General features: G+C 33.4%; 1 protein-coding gene across 1 annotated transcript; it reads right to left on the reverse strand.

Moving 5' to 3' along the window:
• Nucleotides 1–13,511: 13,511 nt before the first annotated feature.
• On the reverse strand, nucleotides 13,512–22,174 carry LOC140433937 (uncharacterized). The gene is made up of 2 exons (XM_072521909.1): nucleotides 22,156–22,174; nucleotides 13,512–14,002 (listed from the first exon to the last, which is right to left on the reverse strand). Exons 1-2 carry the CDS (start codon nucleotides 22,172–22,174, stop codon nucleotides 13,512–13,514), a joined length of 510 nt encoding a protein of 169 aa, XP_072378010.1.
• Nucleotides 22,175–22,465: the final 291 nt, after the last annotated feature.

A 22,465-nucleotide genomic window follows, 5' to 3' on the forward strand; every position in this document is an offset into this window, starting at 1 on the left:
AGGCAATTAGTACCGTGTCGTCGGCATATATAAGATTGTTGACATTAATTACGTTGATTTTGATGCCCGTATCTTCAACTAAGGCTGCTTTGAAAATAAATTCGGAGTAGATATTAAAAAGTAAAGGCGAGAGAATACATCCTTGCCTTACTCCACGCCGTGTTTCCACTACTTCTGTCATGTTGTGTCTAATTCATGTGTTTGTATATTGACGCCAATACAAATATTTGATAATACGGAGGCCTCGGTCTTCAATTCCCACCTGTTACAAGACACCTATAAGTTTGTCATGGTTTACTCGATCAAAGGCCTTTTCGAAGTCGATAAAACACATATTTACCGATTGTTTGATATCCCTTCATCTTTGAACCATGACCTGCAAACTGAAGGACTGTTTCTCGGGTTCCAAGGTTTCTTTCTGAAACCAAATTGTGTTTCACTTAGTGTTCCACTTCTTCTTCAAGTTCCTCTCCTATCGGAGATTGGAAATCATTTTGGCAATTATGATTTTGTTGGTTACGCACCTGAATAGTTCAATTGAACTGCATCCAAACCATTCACGGAGATTGCGTAGCAACGAGATTCTACGTCTTCCTACGCTTCTTCTGCCTTTCATGAACTAGTTTTGCAATCCATCCATGATATTTTCAAAATACGTCGGTAACACCACATTTCGAATACTTCTAGGTTTTTAATGTTAGATATTTTAAGTGTCCAAGTTTCAACCCCATACAAAGGGTAGAGAAAATACAGGTATTTTCTCTACTCTTTGTATTCTTATTCGGAGCAATACATTGATATCGCGATTATAAAAAACATTTCTCGTTCTATTAAAAGTTGACCGTGCAATTTCAATGCGGCATCTTGTTTCTTTTGTCTGATCAGTATCTTCTGTGATTTATGTTCCAAGGTATTTGTACGAAGATATTTGTTCAATTTCTGTATTATCTAGTACTAGCTTAACTTTGATGTTTTGTGCTTTTGTAAATACCATGAACTTGGTTTTTTTCAAATTTATTTTTAGTTCATAATCATTTCAATATATATTTAGTTGTTCAACAAGGTGTTGCAGTTCTTCTAGTGTTCCTACCAAATGGACGGTGTCGTCACCATATCTTATGTTATTAAGTGGCTCACCGTTTATTATAAGGCCCTCACTGACCTCGGCAAGCGCTAATTCTGAGATGGCTTCCCTGTATAAATTAAATAACAAGGGTAATAAAATACACCCTTGGCGGACCCCACGGCGAATCTGGATATCCTCGGTCAGTTCATTTTCAACTTTCACTTTTGCTGTTTGGTTCCAATAGAGGTTACATATGATTCTAATGCTTATACTGTCTATGTTTGTATTTAATAAAATTTCTTGAAGCTGATTATGCTGCACTCTGTCAAATGCCTTTTCAAAATCAATGAAACAGGCATATACTTCCTGATTTATATCTAAGCATCTCTGCGAAAGAACACTTACTGCAAACAATGCATCTCGTGTTCCCAATCCCTTCCTAAATCCCATTTGTGTATTACTTATGCCTTCATCTAATTTCTTATGTATTTTATTGTGAATTACTTTTAAAACAATTTCAAGACATGACTCATTAAGGCTATTGTGCGATGTTCATTGCACTCCTTTGCATTGGCTTTTTTGGGTAGCAGTATGAATGTTGATTGAAGCAATTCTTTAGGTATTATACCTGTTCTACATATGGTATTGAATAAATCCAAAAGAAGATCAATAGATTCAGTATTCACAATTTTGAGTAATTCGAAAGGAACTTCAACAGGCCCGAGAGATTTACCACATTTAGCTTGTTGCATTGCATATTTAATTTCTTCTCGTATAATGTCAGGCCCAGTATCATCCTTAAATTCTTTTGGTGCTTCTGTTCCACTGTATTTGGTTATTATCAGAAAAACGCATCCCGGTTCAATTCTAAATTTTTTTTTTTTGCTTATCTCATAATATGACATTTTCGGTATACAAAAAGGCATAAGAAGTGAAATCGTGGTCGAACTTCGTATTGAAATCCAACGGTTTAATATTGATATACAGAATTTGTAAATATAAAGAGAACCGGTAAGTTATTTGTTACAGTTTTATTGGTTTTACAATATGTATTTATATGGCAAATATATATGTATATATAACGGAAAAATAAAAAACAACTGCAAACTATAGGAATAAAAACAACAAGCGATTAATAGCAGCAAAAAACCATATCAATGTAAAAATTATTTCCAATTATTTAAACGAGTAACAGTGGCCGAATTTAGCAGAAGCAATACTGAACAATAAAAAATGATTCAGTTAAATCTGCAACACGTGCACCTCACTTTTATATTACTATTCGACAAGTTAATAAAACCAATAAATCGACATTACTACACCAGGGATCGGCTGGATCAGCGGCAGCAAGCGCAGAGTTGGAAGGGTGAATAGACATTGAACGAGAAAATTTGCATTTTAAGTGTTTTCGCCATACAGTGTCGGGGATATTTTTTGGATATGAGAGAATTCTGTAGGGAACTTCCTCGAATACTGAAACTTTTGGATTGCAGTCGATTTTATCTGTGTCGGTTTTTCTATTCGAAACAAAAAATGCTGATGGACTACACTTACATTTAGAGTGGCCAAATGAGGTTACAAAAAAACGAATTTAGAGTGTGTAATCCTGCACTACTTTAACAATTTGTTATGATATATTTTAGTGCATAAAATATATAACAAAAACCAAAATTTTAATAAAAGTTGTACAGCACTTACGTCTTGCAGTCAGATTAGTACTCAATATAAATGTGAAATTGCAATTAAAATTTATATTTTGTATGGTAATAAAATGATAGATGTAAAAAAAATTTGTATTAAGGATCTATATAAAGCAGATTTGGACATCCATGACAAGGTAATTTTGTTAAAATTATTTATAAATACTGAACAATGCTGCACACTGGAAGGAAATGGTCACCATGGTATGCTACTAATTTATTAAGGCGCCTAGGCATGGATCAGATTAAGTGGGCAATAGAATAAAATATAATAGAAATATATTTATTCAGAAGAATTGGTTGACAAACAAATACACGCTTTAAATGTCTCCAATTAAAGTGAACAGTATCAATACAAGAAATACAAAAGTAATCAAAATATGCAATAAAAGTACTTACATATAAACAAGATAAAAAAATTTAAATCATATGTATTGAATAAAACAACAAAAAACAAGTTTTGTTTCCTTCAATCTTTATTTATCTCACTAAATATTCATTGACCGAATATGGTTCAAGACCTATTATAAGATCGCTTACACATTGCTTAAAGCTGTTAAAATTGTTTTCCATTTTAATCACATCCGGCAATTTATTATAAAATTTTAAACGTGCTTACATCAGAAACCTCTCTGTGATAAAAAGTCTATGCGCAGACATATTGCAGTTAATTCTTCTTCTTCAAGTACCATCTCCGCGGCGGAGGTCGGCAATCATCATAGCTATTCGGACTTTTGAGACGGCTGCTCTGAAAAGTTCATTTGATGTACATCCGTACCACTCTCTCAGGTTGCGCAGCCATGACATTCTACGCCTCCCTATGCTTCTCTTTCCTTGGATCTTTCCCTGCATAATCAGTTGGAACAAGGTGTATTTTCCTTCCAGGAATGCATCCTTCTCAGAACCTCTTTGTTTGTGACGTGTTCTGTCCACGATATTTTCAGAATTCTTCTATACACCCACAGTTAGAATGATTCCAGTTTTTTCATTGATGTCGTATTCAAGGTCCAAGATTCCATTCCATAAAATAAAGTCGAAAAAACATAGCACCTCGCCAACCTAACCCTTAGTTTCAATTTTAAATCCCTTGTACATAGCACTCTTCTCATTTTGTTGAAATTTACTCTAGCCTTTTCTATTGTGATTTTGATCTTCTGAATGTAATCATTTGTGGGGTTAATCATTGTTCCCAGATATGCATATTTGTCCACTTGTTCGACGTTGGTTCCGTTTATTAGAAGATTTTCGTTATTTTTTTGAGTTTTCGATATTTTTATAGTTAGACCATACTCTTTTCCATACTCTCCTCTATTCTGGTCACCAGTCTCTGAAGTACTTCAATATTTTTGGCTAAGATCACAGTATCTTCCGCATATCTAATGTTGTTAATGGGAACTCCATTTACCTTTATTCTAGCTGTTTCACTCTCAAGAGCGTTTTTCAAGATCTCTTCGGAGTAGGCATTAAAAAAAATTGGCGACAATACGCATCCCTGTCTTACTTCACATCTTATTTCAATTTCTTCTGATAGCTGTTCCTTAACACGTACTTTTGCTCGCTGTTTATAGTATAAATTTGATATGATCCTGAGGTCGTTGTAGTCAATCTTCTTTGATTTCAGAACATTCATTAATTGTTTATGTCGTACTTTATCAAATGCTTTATTATAGCCAATAAAACATACGTATATATCTTGATTGAAGTCCAGGCATCTTTGTATCAGCATATTAAGTAAAAAAGGAGCTTCACGCCTTCCTAGGTCTTTGCGAAAACCAAATTGTGTATCATTAACGTCTATGTCCAGTTTGTGATATATTCGGTTATGGATAACTTTTAGTAGTAACTTTAGCACATGAGACATCAACCTTATGGTGCGGTAATTGCTGCATTCTCTTGCGTTTTTCTATCTGTGGAGACAAATAAAAACCAACGTTAATCACTCTTTGGGTAATACGCCTGAACTATAAATTTGGTTCAAGAGTGTCACTAAAACATCAATGTGCAGTTGATACTGTAGCTTTTTGTATTAAAGTTATGCTTTATGCTGTTTACTTCAAGTATATGTCTATTTTTGTAGATAAATATCAGACACTCATAAATATATGTTCCAGGTACAGTCATTACATCTAATTCTTTAAATTTTCCTCTGCAGGAATCTCTAAATTCCAAACCAAGCTAAATAGTATTTAAACTCACATTTTGATGTGAGTTTAAATACTTATTAAAAAAAACCTAAACAGTAAACAAACAAAAAAATTAATCATTAAAGAATATAAAAAAAGCGAAAAAACTGTAACCGCAAAAACAATTGGTGATGTTATCATCCAGACCAGCCCAGCTGTTGTTAATAATAGCAATATCTTCTCATGGTGTTCTATTCCGTACCAGTGTTTGAGAATAATATTGTAGAGGCATTCCATGCATATTCAATTGAGATAATTCAATAGATCTTGGAAATTACACCAAAAGATTAATTTTAGCTGATTCAATTTAGTACATTGTTATACTGGTTATATATGGTCAAACATTATATTGCGGAATTGGTAATTTTCAAAGCTAAAAATGTGTAATCGTGTTATCTGTATAACAGTAGATATGACCTAGTACCATAAGTAATGGGGCTTTAGGTGCCATAAGTAATGCAGATTACACGATCTGCAGTGCGATAAAATATAGAGACAAAACTTCTAGCTTGGTTCAACTTACTGATTTTTATCGATCTTGTGGTCTAGAAGCTATCTCTCAAGATCAGCAGACACATTCTTCTCCAGAGTCATCCTATGCCTCTAAATGTTTGTGTTCTTTCTTTATATTGCCATGATTGCTAACATTTTGACACAGTATTTTTCCAAATGAAATATTTTTACAAACTTTTCAGAACCGACCAATCCACCTTTCGTGAAACTAACTAAGTTGGCGATAATTTGCTCCTCTTTGATTTCTCGGTATTTTAAACATTTGCAAACAATAAAAGTAAATATAAAATATTAAAAAAATAAGTAATAATATTGAGTTAATATAAAATAATAATAAATATAAAGTTTGTAACTATAAAAGATATACATTTCAGGGTTTGACTGAATGGATTCCTTGAAAGGAAAGGTAGTTTTCAGGATTACCTTAGTTTATAGAGCTTTCCTATATCTAATATCTTCTAGTTTTGAATATAAATAAGTCTAACGTACTGGGGCCTGATGATAGGGCATATATGGTAAGCCTTAAAATCGATAGCCCAAACTTTACCACCATTAAGTGATAAAAACTACTAAAGATTGTTAATTGACTCATCTCCTATATACTGGAATCTTTATAAACTTACTTTGCTAAATTCTAATTCCTACTATAACTACAAATTCTATTTTCTAGCTATTTAGCTAAATCAAATAAAAAATGTATATAGTCCGCCCCAACATCTTTGTAAATCAGAATTAAAAAAAAACATCTTCTACTATTTACGCCGCTTCTACTGTTTGAGCTTCTATTCTTCTTGAAGAAGGACAAGTATTTCTCATGTTGTGAAACGCATAGCGGAACTGAAATGAAACTAGGCGGCCATGTAGCGAGAATGCACGACTTACGATGGACGAGCAAAATTACAAATTGGAGGCCAAAAGCAGACAAACGTTGGGCTGATGGCGTATCACCAAAATCTGAAAACAAAGAGCACAAAATCGTAAAGAATGGAGGAGTTTAAGGAAGGCCTATGTCCAGCAGTTGACGTGATAAATGTAGGCTGGATAATGATGATAATAATGATGATGATGATGATGATGATAACATTATTATTTCCGGATCTGAAAGTAAAAAAACACAATGTAACTACAACTTACAAATAAAGATTCTTACATACAGTAGAGGAGAAGGTACAAATATGGGCTATCATTTAGTTTATTGCTGATATCTTAACTATTTTTTGATTGAAAAGTTCAAATTACATAATTGGCATGTAGAATTGTTTTGCTCTTTTGTGCTAGTCCGTTTTTCTGCCTAGGGAGAATTTTTTCTGTAATGTCATAAAAATACTCACTGTGTCATTTAAGTAAGAAACGGAGAGGTGATATAAATATGGGCTACTAATAAAAATATTTTTATTTGTATTTTATAATTTTTTATGTACAATATTAACACACATATTCGTCTTTTTTTATTCCAGAATAATCTATATGTGCCCACAAGTTGCGCATAAGGCACTGAGTCCATTTTCCAGCTCGATAATCCTCACACAATTTTACGTCACAGAAAATACAATTTACATTCGTATTTTTTGGATCCGTTACACCAGGATTCTCTTCCAAATACATATCTTTATCAGCTGGTTTAAATTTCTGCTCACTATCGTTGTCAGAAGAACTTTTGATTTCCTTTTCATGCCTCTATTCTGACTTGTTTTTCATTTTTTTCTTAGTCACCTCCCTTGTGGACTCAGCCTTAATGTGTCGTTTTACTGCTTGTACATTTAATTTCTTTTTGCTGTTTTGCTGGTCTTATGCTTCCTTGTAAGGTGAAGAAGATATTACTGTTGATTTCGATGATTTTCTACCACGATTTGTGGATTTTTGTCCTGATTGACGGCACTGGTGATATTTCAAATGGACTTACAAACTTCTGCAAACCAGAAGGACCTGGTTCATTGATATTGCTTGCTTCTGGTATTTTTGGTAGGATATCAGGTTCAATAGCTTGCGGACTTACAAACTTCTGCAAAGCAGCAGGACCTAGTTCACTGATGTTGCTGGCTTCTAGTGTTTTTGGTAGGATAGCAGGTTCAATAGCTTGCGGTTCTACATGGCTGTGGATGTTACTCTCAATTTTTGCTGCAATAAAATCTGCATCTGAAAATAGTCTTATTCAATGGATAAATTCCAGTGGCGCGTAATCCAATTAGAGCAATTTCTCCAGTTTGGCTTTTAAGGTATGCTTTGCCAAAAGGTTCTCCAATATGGTACTAAGGGAGGGCGCGGTTATTATGACGTAACTATTGCCTGATTTCTTCGCTATAGTATGCCTTGAGCGTTCCCATTGAAGTTTTGTCTAGCGGTTGAAGTTTGTGTGTTGAATGTGGAGGTAATGAAACTATAACTATGTTATTCTCCCTTGCCAGATTTATCACATCTAAATTGCGAGTATGGCTGCCGTGTCCATCCAATATAAGAAGTACAGGAAACTCTTTAGAGGGATTAACGGTATCTATGGAGTGTTTAAACCAATGTGTAAATAAATTAGACTGCGCCCAACCACTAGGATGAACGGCTGATATCAATCCAGGAGGAGTACCTTTCATGAGTTGCACATTCATATTTCACATGCACATATCGTTCTTGGAAAGATTAACATGGGTGGGATAAAATGCCCTCCAGCACTCATACATGCAATTAAAGTGATCAATGATCCTCTCTCAGCCGAATTCAGCGATGCAAATTGTCTCTTTCCTTTGCGCTCCACTATTACTGCAATTTTATTTTGCACAATGGTTAGGCCTGTTTCATCTATGTTGTAAACTTGATTACTGGAGAAATTGTATTTATCATATGCTTTTTCCAGATGATCAAAAAATATTTGAACATTCTCTTTGTTAAAGCTAGCTGCCCGTCCAAAAGACGTTCCAGTTGGTCTCCTTAAAGCCAATGTATTTTTATGACTCGCCAAGAACAAATCTAGCTAACCTCTACCACCTTTTTTTAACTGCATAAAAGGATGATTTAATTCGTTTGATTTAGCCAGATTAAATGCCATATAGGAAAGTACATTTTGATTACATTGTGTTATAAACTCTGCAATTTTCAATTTCTATAAAACAAGAACGAATAAATATTTGTTTCTCTGAATTTTTGTTTGCCTTTGATAGATTAGCGGATAGGTTTGGTAATGATCAAACCAACAGTTGTCAGATTACAACAGATATTTGCAATTAATCTCGAAAGACACTAATATTTACTCGTTATTGTTTTATATGAAAAGCTTTTAAGTATTCTTAGGACCAAAAACATAGATAGTAGAGATCTACAAATTATATCGAATCTGTATCAAAATCAGAAAGCAAGAATAAAAGTCGAAGGAGAACTGACAGAGGAAGTAAGTATACTTAGAGGAGTTTGACAAGGGTGCATACTTTCACCACTCTTATTCAACGTCTACAGTGAAGTGATATTTCAAGAAGCTTTATTGGATATTGTGGAAGGTATTTTTGTCAACGGAAATAGTATTAATAATATTAGATATACGGACGATACCGTCATATTTGCAAGTGACATGGAAGATCTACAGTACATAATACAACATGTATACAATGCATGTGAAAGGTACGGACTACAAATGAATCTCAAGAAAACGAAATCAATGACTTTCTCAAAACAAAACACAAAATGTAGATAACCTGATCATCAATAATACAAAGATCGAAAGAGTAACAACATATAAATATTTAGGAACGTGGCTAACCGAAGATGGAGATCAAACAAAAGAAATCAGATCTAGAATAGAAATGGAAAGAAACACGTTCATAAATTGAAGAACTTACTTTGCAACCGTAACCTTAATCTAGAGATCCGCACAATAATGCTACGTTGTTACGTTTTTTCTACTTTACTATACGGCATGGAAGTGTGGACAATAAAACAGTCTGAAATTAAAAATTACACTCCTTTGAGATGTGGTGCTACAGGAGAATCCACAGAATATCGTGGACTGAAAAAGTAACTAATATAGAGGTGTTACAAAGAATGAAGAAAGAATGTGAAGTCATAAAAACTGTTAAAATTAGAAATATTCAATATCTGGAATTGGGGAAGAGAAACCCAGGACGACGCAAAATATCCTGGCTAAGAAATTTGAGAGAGTGGTTCGGTTGCAGCTCATTAGAATTATTCAGAAGCGCGGCCAATAAAATTAAAATAGCAATGATGATTTCCAGCCTCCGATAGGAGAGGGAACCTGAAGAAGAAGAAGTTTTATATGAATTAAAAATTACAGAATTCATAACATAATATAATCAAAATATACTTTTTAAAAGCGTTCTCTCTTTATATTTAAAGCATACACCATAAGCATTATAAAACATTCCAACATTGCCAAACCAAAATATTTTGTTCCGTGTTTGACATTTGCGGCAATATTCAGCTTGAACAAAAATATATAATATATAAAATAAATTTTTAACTGAAGAATGCCTTTTATAGATAAACGATATTTATAAAAAATATAGGACTAAAGAATTGTGGTAATGATAATGACAGAGAAGTGACACGACAAAGCACAGTTGCCAACTAATAGATAGGTACTATCTATTGAAGTGAGGCATAGAAATATGTGACGTAGAAAAGACTGGAGTCAAATACAGGAAATAATATAACTGAAATAAATAAAGATTGAAAATGAAAAATAATGATTAAATTGGATATTTAGATGACAGAAGAGTTGAATAAAAAATTGGACGTCAACTGTTTTTAAAATAAAAATAGTAAAATAAAAGATAAAGTTAATAGATCAATAAAATCAAAAGAAATTGAAATAGAAGAATTATTAAAAGACAATAACAAACATGTGACGTTTATAACATGACAATATTAAATCTAAATCTTAACCTTCTATCTTCCATTTTTAGACATAGGCCTCTCCCAATTCTTTCCATCGACCTCTATCCTTACTTCCAATTTAATTCTGCTATTTTTTGATATCATTTACCCATCTCATCTGTGTCCTTCCTCTTTCTCTTGGTCGGTCACTTTTGTAGAGTCTCCAAAATTGTATTTTGGCGTTCGCGTTCCAACGTTGATTTGTTTGTCTAGCAGTGTGGCCGGCGAAGCTTCATTTAAGTTTGGCAATTTTTGTTGTGATATCCCCAACTTATGTTTTGATCTTACCCAGTTCCAGTTTTTCTCTGACAGTTATATACCTAACTGGTCCTCTTTTTATGTGGCAGTCATATTTCTCTCTTTATTGTACTTTCTGTTGTAGCTAGTTTGTTTATATTTGCCTTAGTTAGGGTCCAGGTTTGACATCCATATGCCATGATTGAAAGGATGCGCTGGTTGAACATTTTGCTAGGATCATTTGTGTTTGTCATTGTTTTTATTTTTGTCATTAATATTTTTTAGGCAACGTACTGGAAGCTGTCTGCTAGTTCATCCACCATAGTTTTTAATTTGTCGAATGTGTGTTCGCCATAATCACGATGTCGTCAGCGAATCTGAGGTGGTTTAGCTTATTGACATTAACTTTAACGCCATATATATTACGTTGACCAATTTTTAGTTTTAAATACGTCTTCAAAATATAACTAAAAATCCACTGTTCTGTTATTAAACTGCCAGTTACTAAACTTTTTGTTCTGGTCTTGTATATCGCACCGCCCGTGTTTTGAAGCCATATCGTTGCACATATTCGTAGGTGCTTAGAGACAATACGTAAAACCGTTTTATGTACAAGCAATAGCAACGAAATTGTTCGATTTTAGATTCACAAAATGATGCTATTCGCTACGCTGACAACGATGTAGTTAGAATTGAGACTGTTCTACTAAATATAAAAGATAAACACCGTTTTCTATTTGAGTATCAGAAGTAAAATAAAATGGATATTTTATAGCTACATTTAGTTCCTTCGTGGGTTTGATATTTAAGTAAAAAAACAAAAAAAGTTTACTGGTTTTAAATTTTTGTAAATTGTTTGCTAATCTCATTCAAGATGCCTTAAACCTAGTAATTATCTAGTGTTCTAAAAAACGAATTTAAGTCAATATCAATAGAAAGACAATTGTTTTGTACACTTTTTATAAACAAAAGGGGGGTTTGCAGAAAGAACAATATTAAAGTCCGGATGCCGCTAAGAACTTCCAAATTATCTTTACGGGTTTTTTCTTCGCCAAAATTATTACCATCAACTGATATTTCCAACTTTTATATTAAACTAACAAATTTACAACGTTATGTCAGTTCCGCCATTTTTAAATCTCTCTTTTACATTGCCCACTCGGGCGAGTCCACTATGCACATTGAACAAGTCCAATAATTATACAGTTTGCAACTACACAATGTTGCCAGACTGACCTAACAATCCCTTTATTACGACAAAATGAAAAGTCCTAAACATCCCGCCAAATTGAAATAATAATTTCAACATAGCGCTTAAACATGTTAAAACTGAAAAATATAAATTTATAACATAACCAATGTTTATATATGTGAAGAGTGAACACTTAATCACTATGATTGTCCTAAAAGGGGACACAGTTTTGATATAGAACGTTTGTATTCTCCCAGTTGAGTTTTGACCAAGACAACTCGCACATATCTGTCTGGACCAGAGAACAGTTTCTTCACTCTTCCTAATCGCTACTGGAATGGTGATAGATTGTCTTTGTTTGCAGTGAGTTTGCGTCCAATAAGGAAATGGGAAGGTATTAATACTTCGAGATCGTCAGAACTAGAGAAAAAGGGACCAAAAGACGGGAGTTTAGAACCACTTCATTATGTGCCAGAAGAGTACTAAATTTCTCGTATGTAAGAGAAGACTTAACCAAAATTCTCCTTAAATGATGTTTACGTGATTTCTCGGCCATTTCCGATAAACCCCCACAATTTGGAGCACGTGCCGCAATAAATTGCCAGTGAATTCCCTCATTACCTAACGTATTACTAATTGTTTGTGATTCCTGTGTTCCAAAAAGTTTTGTAATTCTTTTAATTCAGTATAAGAACCAATATAGTTTGATCTATTATCTGCATACATTTTAAGTGGTTTGCCCCATCGTGTGACCAACCTTTGAAAACATGCTATCTAGGCTTTGCTGGTTAAGTTTGATACCACCTCTAAATGAAGTGCTTTAGTTGAAAAACACACAAAAAGGCAAATATAACGTTTAATTATTTGTGAACTACGACCACGTTTTGTCTTCAATGGAAAAGACCTGCATAATCCCTTCCCGTTATATAAAATGGAGGATTTATTTCTACTCTGTCTTTCGGTAAAGTCCCATAGTTTACTTCGGAAGGAAGTATAGGTTTGCATCGGAAACATCTCACACAATTGCAATACACTTTCCGTGCTAAGTTTCGTCCTCTCAATACACAAGAATTCTTGTGAAGCATGGGTGTATGTTACCTGAAGTAAAATTTAATTAAAATATTAAACATCATATATTATTATTAACATCATGTACAATCTTTGGTAACACATTACATTTTAAAAGGTTTTTACCCAAATATTTTGGTGGCTCAGGCATGGTAACCTGTATTTTAACCTGATGATGGAACAGTTGTTCCGAAAACGTTCGTGCTTTTAATTTTGCCCTTTTAAGGGTTTTTATAAAATAAAATATACCCACTTACAAAGACTAACCTCTTTTTTTTTACAAGAATTTTCTTTGATAGTACTTAACAATTGCTGCAGGTTACAATGCAGCAATCTATTATGTTCAAATAACAACATGGTAAACGTGTGTTTAGCACTTAATAACCGAGGGTGTTTTTGTGAATAAGGTAGGTTTGCCAAGTTTAGTCTACCCCCCACCCTGATACATCCTGATTTATCCATGAAAGGATTTAAATTAAGAAGATTTTTCTTCCCGAGTTTTTCATTTTCCAGTGCCATCATTTCCGCTTTAAAAATTTCTTTCTGTGATACCAATACCAACGCATTCATAGCTTGTTCGAATTTCTAAGGAGATAGTGAACTGGTTACATAAAAATCTCTTGATCTGCTCTTTTCCACATATCTAAAACTATATGCCATAGCTTTCCTTAGCCTATTTAACAACTGAATTTTTTAAAATGAAATAGTTTTGGGTTTTCTTCAGTAGCTATGTGCAAAACTACTGCACATTTTAAGTCTGGCAATTCCGATTCTGCTTCGTGACCCAAATTTGGCCACTCTGACTCTTCCAATTTCAACCACTCAGGCCCAATACAACAATATTGTAAACCAATAATCTTCGACTTTAACACGCCTCTAGATAGAAGGTCTGCTAGATTTTGCTCCCATCTCATATTTTTAAATTCACCACACTTAGCCTTAATGGCCTTAATATGACTAACTGTGTTTGCGTCAAAAACTAGTAATTTACAAACATCAGTTTTAAGCCATCCCAATACCAATACAGCACAGAGTTCAAGTCTTGGAATTGTTTGTGCCTTCAATGGAGCTACTCTCACTTTAGAATACAATAAGTTTCGTGTCACCAATCCATCATAGTCTATGTTTCTAAGGTAAACACAAGCTCCATATGCCAATTTTGAAGAGTCTGCAAACCCATGAATGTCTTTTAATTCGTAGACTATTTAAATTTAAGAACTCTGCCCTCAACTTTCTCCATTTCGTTTTCAAATGGTAAGGCAATGACTCATCCCAGTAAAGTTTTGCTGCCACATTTTTTACAAAACAACTGTTTTGCCAAAAGTACTGAGGGTCCCACCAACCCAAAGGGATCAAAAATCCTTGAAACTTCTAATAATATGGATAGTTTTGTACGCCTATTTTAGCTAAAAAATATATTGCAAACATAATGTGTAAAGGAAAAAGACAGTTCAGATTTGATTTCACGTATAGTGCGTCTGTATATCCGCTTATACATATTTCATCCTAATAGGGATCATCAGAGACAGATATTCACAGACGCTTTGAACGTGAAAATAAATCTTTCCTGTCTTAAGAAGCAACTCTAACATGGCTTCGTATGGATGCAAATAGCGAGATCTGATAATAAATCCGTAAACTAATTTTTCGAAACCAAATTCAGATTTTTGCCTTAATATGTGCCTTCTAAGAATTGCAAGGCAAAACAGACGTTAATAAAGATGTTATTAGAGACATGGGGAATTTAAAATTGCATCCACAACTAAACCATTCTAAAAACCATTCCAATTTGGTTTCAAAAAATTAGTTTACGGATAATCTGTTTTCTTTAAATGCCCACATCAACCTCAGTGTCTTGCTTTTGTCTTTTTCTTCATTCTGAACAAAACCAGAATCATCTTCTGATTTTGCCAATACGAGCTGCACCTCTTTACTGTTTTTTACCCATTTTCTCAACTCCATACCTCCATATTTTAAAACTTGATCCACTTTCTTGCACAAGCTTATTGCTTTCTCTGCTGATTAAGCACCAGTAAGTTTTTATCTACGCAAAAATCTTTCAAAACAGTTTGAGAAACTTCAGGGCTGTTCTCTGCATACTGAACTCCTAACTGCTTTAAACAGGTTATTGCTAAGTAAGGTGCTGAGTTTGTTCCATATGTGACTGTGTTGAGTGTATACTTCTTTAAGTCTGCGTCAGGTGATGCTCTCCAAATTATTTTTTGTAAGGACCGTTGCTCAGGAACAACCCAAATTATCCTATACATCCAAATCTTGTACTTTTGGTCCATTATATTACTAAGTACTGTCTTACGTCAGATGGAAAGACGCATGGAAATTACACTCGCTTTATAAATTAACGGCATAGCACTAAATCTGGCTGCGTTCAATAGTTTATCACACTAAATTTTGATGTAGTACAAAAATTAAATGATCGTTTTTACTTTCCAAATGTAATAATTTATCAAGAGCGATCAAATAGCGTATATTTAAACTTTGACAGTTATTTTAGTTTTTTTTAGACAGAAAAGTTCAAATATTACGAATTTATTTACCCATTAACTTTTAGTAGTGTTGCTTATTGTTACAACTAACCTGAACAACGTGACAAATACTTTAAAGCCGGTGTTAGTTACAAATGGTACAAAGTTTATCAGAGTTTATATTAGAGAGAGATCCATTGTATGTAAATATAACCGTAATTGTTGCATAAACGAAATTGGAACAAGTTTGTGTAACTGAATAAGCACCCTCAGTCGAGATAACTTCAAACAGAGCTCTGTAATGGTAACAATTTATAAACAAATTCAAATGCGGTACCTTGTAATAATGCATGTTTATGTATGTGTATAAAAAGTTTTTGATGATATACTGTAATACCAGTTTATATGTGTTGGAAATAGGGACGTTGTTCAGTAATTTAATAAATTATATACAGTAAGGATCAGAGTATCCTATGCACTCCATGCATCCGAATAAGTATCGAACGTTATAGGTTATTATATCATCACCAATCACCATAATCTGCAGAAATAAAATCAAGAATTTTGTAATTAATCCTAAATATTGTCCGTATATTATTTATTTATATATACAGAATATATATATCATATATATATATATATATATATATATATATACAGTGCGTTCATAAAGTGTGGAAACGGTCTATTATCTCGTGACTAAATTATTTTTAGAGTTAAAGCTCTGACAGGTCGATTTTTATTTTTATATATATATTTAGTGATTCTACAGTGTTCACTGCCTTCCCTCGCTCAACCGTTTCCATCTCTCTCTGTTGTTCCATTCTCCATCGTTTAGTCCTCTCTTACTCATGGCGTCGTCTACTTCGTTCCTCCAGGATTTTCGGGGTCGTCCTCTTTTCCTCCTTCCTATGAGGCTCCATTCGGTTATTCTTTTTATCCATCTGCTGTCGCTAGCTCTTCTTACATGTCCATACCACTTAAGTCTTTTTTGTTCTATATATGTTAGTATGTCTGTTTCTATTGATGTTCTTTGCTTTATTTCGTCATTACTTCTCCTATCCATTCTTGTTACTCTGCAGCATCTTCGTAGGCATTCCATCTCTGTTGCTATTATCTTACTGCTGTTTTTCTTGTTTATGATCCAATTTTCGGCCCCATGTCATAATACTTCGCACTAATGTTTTATAAATCTGCGTTTTTGTCTTCATATTTAGGTGTCTATCCCACCATACTGCGTTAAGTTGTCGGATTGCTGTTCTTGTTTGTCCTAATCTTTGTGTAATTTCTTCCTCTGTTGTTGCCTTTTTCGTGATTATAAACCCCAGGTATTTGAATTTATCCTTTCCTTTGATTGTTACGTTGTCATCAATCTGTAGATCTCCTATGTCTTCTTCACTTGTAGATAGGTACTCTGTTTTCGCGAGGTTAATATCTAGGCCAGCCTTGATTTTTATTTTTGTTTATACCAATTTATATAATTAGAGAGTTTATTTATACTAAAAACGTGTTTAACTATTAACTTTAACTTAATTATTTCAATAATGAGTTCTTGAGATCCTGATTCGAACCTCACTTTTGCAATTGTAAATGCATATTTAGGGCCAATTGTTCGAACGCTAATCAAAACTTGATTGTAATCAAATATTTAATTAAAATCAAATACCTTATATTTTGAGGTTATGTTGACTGATTTAATTTATTTAATTTTATTACATATTTTGCGTTTTAATTTAAAATAAACCATACTTAAACTCTTTCTGATGTTAATTTCATGTTTTTATTTACAAATAAATAATAATAATAAGCAATTGTTAATAGTTTTGACAGCTGCTGTGACGTATTTGATTGTAATTATATATTTGATTACAATCAAGTTTTGATTAACATTCCAACAATCGGCCCTTGTTGTCTTAATAATTTTGACTTGTGATAAATTCTTTGACTTTTACAAGTCAAAGAAATTGCACACCCACAAAATAGTGCATCTAATTTCATTCTATTGTCATACAAATGTCCTCTTATTGTAAAAATTTCAAAAAATTAACACACATTATCTCTAAAATAAATCTCTTGAATAAATATAAATAACTTTTAATAATTTAAATAATATAAAACATCACTTCATTTAACAAACAATCACATATACCTTATCCCTATTTTATTTGTTAAAATCTTTTCTCTCAAGAAGCTTCCTTGCTAATTATCAGACAGTCACAATATTAACCGATCACCCATTATCAGCAATACAGGATATTTTGAACTATGTATCACGAATCATTAACTAATAATTCTTGTACCGGCATCGTTTAATTTACTTTGTACCGTTTGACCTGAAGATGCTTTGCAAAGTGTAGAAGGCAAAACCGGTCGTTTTGGTAGTAAAATTAAACTGATTGAGAGTAAGTCTTATTTTATTTCTTTTAAAATCCTTAATAGATTATAACAATATTAGGAATTTAATTTACAGTAATTATTACATGACAGTTTCTTTTTATATAAATTAAACCTTATATTGTCATAAACAATCCACAGTTTACATTGATGATTTTTATAATTTTGACTCAGGGATCGATGAAAAGAATCACTTTTACTTTTAACGTAGCAGTTTACGATGCAATAAATTTTACCTACTATCGTTTTGAACAATAATTATCTATCTACATAAGAAGTTATGATGACAGTGTCATCGAATGCCATAGTCTAGATGGACTTAAGTAGAGGAGCTCTCGACAGTATATTCGAAGCCCTCTACAGAGCACCCGGAGACAACAGAAGGTGGTTAGAGCCTTATTTGTTTCCCCGAGGTTACATGGCGCCCGACAACGTGGTTAAAATCCGAACCCACGACCCAGCTCGAATTCCGAGAAGGCAACACACCATTGACTTCAACATGGGTTGAAGTGAAGAGAAGAATGGGGAGAACCACGTAGTGTTAGAAAACAATGTTCTAACACTCCGACATCGAAGCCTTCTGCAGACCTGACGCCTTCGACGTGCAGACACCTTTGACGAGCCAGGCTTATTCGAAGTTAGAAGCCCCAGATGTCGATGGAAGTCCCGGAGTAGACCCAGTCATCGCCCCCTACCGAAAGTGGTTGGACGACCACGTAGGCTTCGGCACACTGGTACTCTACGAAACCCCGTTGGATATGACAGATGGGATCCGGACGACCGAGAAGAAGACGGACCCGTTGGAGGAGTTGGCACACCGACCGAGAATGGACCTGTAGGAGCTTGAGATGCCGTCATCACCACCGATCGCCCCCTGTAAGTAGTGCAGTGTTGTGTGAATTTCTTTTTGAACATTTTATGAACATTTTACGAACATTTTACTTGTATTTTATGCATATTTTCTTGTGTATTTTTACATTTGTATTTTTTAATCAATAAATATTTTTTCCCAGCCGCAGAGTCTCCAGAGGAGGGGGGAGGTCATGAATGCCATAGTCTTTGGACTAGTGCGCATTTCGATGCGCATCGCTCCGCCTCGAATTTTCCCATTGGCTCTTGACCTGGAAATTCCTATTTATCGCTCGAACAGTGCATATAAATATTGGCGATTTTCAGGTCAGCCAGGGCAGTCCCTCACGGGCTTTCCGAGAGCTTACTGCACTCGGGGCTCTGCTTTCTGCATTTATTTTCCATACTCTGTGGCTGAGAATTGTTTTAACTTAACTTGGTGTTTTTATTTCGACGAAGAAATTGTCATGTAAGAAATTCTTCGGTGTCTTGCCTTTTTCAAGGCAAGACACCGAAGATAAATATTGTAACTATAGATGGATAAATATAGATGGACTTAAGTAGAGGAGCTCTCGACAGTATATTCGAAGCCCTCTACAGAGCACCCGGAGACAACAGAAGGTGGTTAGATCCTTAATTTGTTCCCCCGAGGTGACAACAGTGACATACGTTGAATTAAAAATACTAACAATATTAATTACGTATATTAATACATATTAATTACATAGATAAATTAATAATACGAATATTTATTTATTTTTTTCGCAAAATTCACAAAAATCTTGGTTGCTTTAATTTAAAGGTAAGATTTATTTTGCAAAATAATTTATATATTGGTTTATATTTATTTGGTTTATATGCAATAAGGTACATGCTGGTTTTGTATGTAGATCGATTTCATGAGACGTCATTTAATTTGACTCGAGAAATACCGGATCGACTTAGGTAATATTGAATTTAAAATATTTGTATACATCTGACATTTCAATCATATTTTGTTTTAAAACGATAGAATTGATTTATTGCTAACAATTTTGATTAATACCTATAATATATATGTATATATATATATATGTATATATATATATATATGTATATATATATATATATGTATATATATATATATGTATATATATATATACATATATATATATATATATATATATATATATATATATATATATATATATATATATATTATACCTCATACGCCACTATATAAATTAATAAAGAAATATTTATTAAATATATTTATTTAATAAAGCAATAACATTATTTATAAAGAAATAAAGGCTTTAGAAAATATATAAAATAATATATATATTGCCTATAAATTGATTTAGAGCGTGTACATCACTTCTACATTATTCGTAATGCCATTGCTTGTTTGTATCAAATTGATATGCTAATTTAGGGAATTTTTTTATTTATTTTTTTAGTATTTTTTTTCAATAAATAGACTTTCTTTGGTATTTTTTATGCTAATATTAGGTATGTGTCCACATGTACTTTATTGTTATCTGTATTATTAACTTAACCTAACATGTTTGTTTACAAACAACTGTACGGAAAGAATAGCTGACACTATTTTGCGATAAAAAGTCGTATTGATGATTTAAGTATGTGTTTTGTGGTGGGTGTAGAATATATCGTCGGATCGTGACGCATAATACATAGTGAAAAAGAGAAGGGGTAGCGAATATGATAAGACAGAAAAAACACACATGTTGGCAATGCCAAAAGGGTATTATATCATATCTCCGTTGTTATTGCTCCGATTGGAGCGTGTGATGTGTTAAATAAAAGGTAAGGAAATAACGAATATGTTAAGATAGAGAAAACAAATAAGACAGCTACCAAAAGGGTAGTACATAGTATCTTCAATATTAATTAACATATAGCTACATAGGTGATATCATATTACGCTATGAATAAAAATATATTTACTGTAAGACAAATTTTGATTTATTGACTTAAAGAAAGCCTCTGGCTGAGTACAAAATAAACAACTGACCGATAGAAAATGAAGGGGAAGGATATAACGAATATGTTAAGAGAGAAGAAACAAACAAAGCGACTACCAAAAGAGCGTTACACAGCATTTCGTTATTTATGAACGTATAGCGATATACGAGATATCACATGATACTATGGGAGATAACAGACAATAGATTATTGTCAAAAGTTCGGGGGGTGCTGAAGGTTTTAATTAGTATCCAAATTTATTCATACTTTTTTCAGCCCCAATCATCAGGATCGCAGGGTTTCCTGGTGATAAACTCTAACTTTGTGAAAACAAGCTGCATCTTATTTTAGCGGAAGTGATGATAAGTAAAATGTCACTATCTTGGCGAATCGTTTGTATCTCATGCTGTTAGAGAATCATTTTTATTTCCACTCTACAAAAAGACGAAAAAACGTTCGCCAATGACAGTGGGCAAAGATGGCTTGAGTTTCTCACTGAGAAATAATGCTGTTTCGCTGAATAACTCAGGATGTTTCTGTAAAATGTTGATACATTTAAGATTGTCAATCTTGCAAGGTATTTTTTTACCACATCCTAAATAAGCATGAAAAAACATCAAATGTTCTGCAATGACGTCGACATATATATAAAACTTGACAGACAGTCTAATTCATGCGACTTACACCCTTTGAAAAGTGGACACTTCGTATCCAACTTCACAAATAAACGCTAATGTACGATGTTTTAAATTTAGGGCAAGCACAGAGGTCATTTTCTATGCTGATTGTTTTTTATAATATACGACGTACAAAATTATTAAAAAAAGTTGCACATTCGATCGGGTGAGGACAATTTTGGGTAACTACAGAGGTTATTTTCAATTAAGGTTATATATGACATAAGGTGAGTAAAAGCATTCAAAAGTAAATACACGTTCGGTTGGATGACGCTTGTGAGTTTCGTGTATTTTTTTTATTTTTAGATAAATTATTTTTTTATGAGTAGAAAATGTATATAGAGTTTCAATGTTGTCAACAAAAAATTACAAAGTTTGTGTCGTACTTTTGAATGGGCTCCTGACAGGTCTCACCGGTTTGCTTGAGTGTTAGTAACACTACACCTATTTGGCCATAATTTCTTTTGCTACTCCATTGTAGATTAATATGTATTCACCAAGTTTTAGTTGCCATTTGCTTTATTTTTTTGGTTTCTGTAGAGGGCAGATGTCTATTTATTTCTCTTTCAGCAATTTGGTTATTTTCACCTGGGTTTTGGATATTTTTTGTTTGTCTTTATTTCTTGTTGTGGTCGTCTTTATAGTATCAATCCGGTACCGAGGCTGTACATTGTTTCTCTGAACATTAATATTTTTTACGATTGGTTGGTTGTTAACGTTGCCAATTACCCATATTATATCCGGGCTTAAGATCGGCTGTGATAACCGCACAACTACTCAATCCACCCCGAAATCACCCCTGGCAGTATTATTGTATACATTATTATTTAGAATATATTTCAATCTTAATTAGCCATTTAATACAACAATTTTTGACTGAAAACTATTAACACTATGCTTTAGTCTGAATAAAAATATTTGTTTGTATAGTGGTAGAAAACTTTGTGACTTACCTTTTTCTTTAAGTTCCATCTTCTGGAAATCATCATGGCTATGCCGACTCTGTTGACTGCCGCTCTAAAAAGTTCTGCACTACTGCATTCACTACTACTTCACAACTGTGACTTACCACGCCGAGGATATTTCAAAAATTAACACTAGAAAGTCGTGCTTAGCATACCTACCTAAAAAGCCCGAAGGGATCATTTTGGCCCCAAGTTCCTATATCAATAAAAACCAAGTTTAGAATTAACTATTTATTTGGGAATAAACAAAAAATAAAAATAAACAGTTTTAAGAAATTATATAAACTCTTGACGATAG

This window comes from Diabrotica undecimpunctata, chromosome 2 (genome assembly GCF_040954645.1).
Source record: "Diabrotica undecimpunctata isolate CICGRU chromosome 2, icDiaUnde3, whole genome shotgun sequence".
Taxonomy (NCBI): domain Eukaryota; kingdom Metazoa; phylum Arthropoda; class Insecta; order Coleoptera; family Chrysomelidae; genus Diabrotica; species Diabrotica undecimpunctata.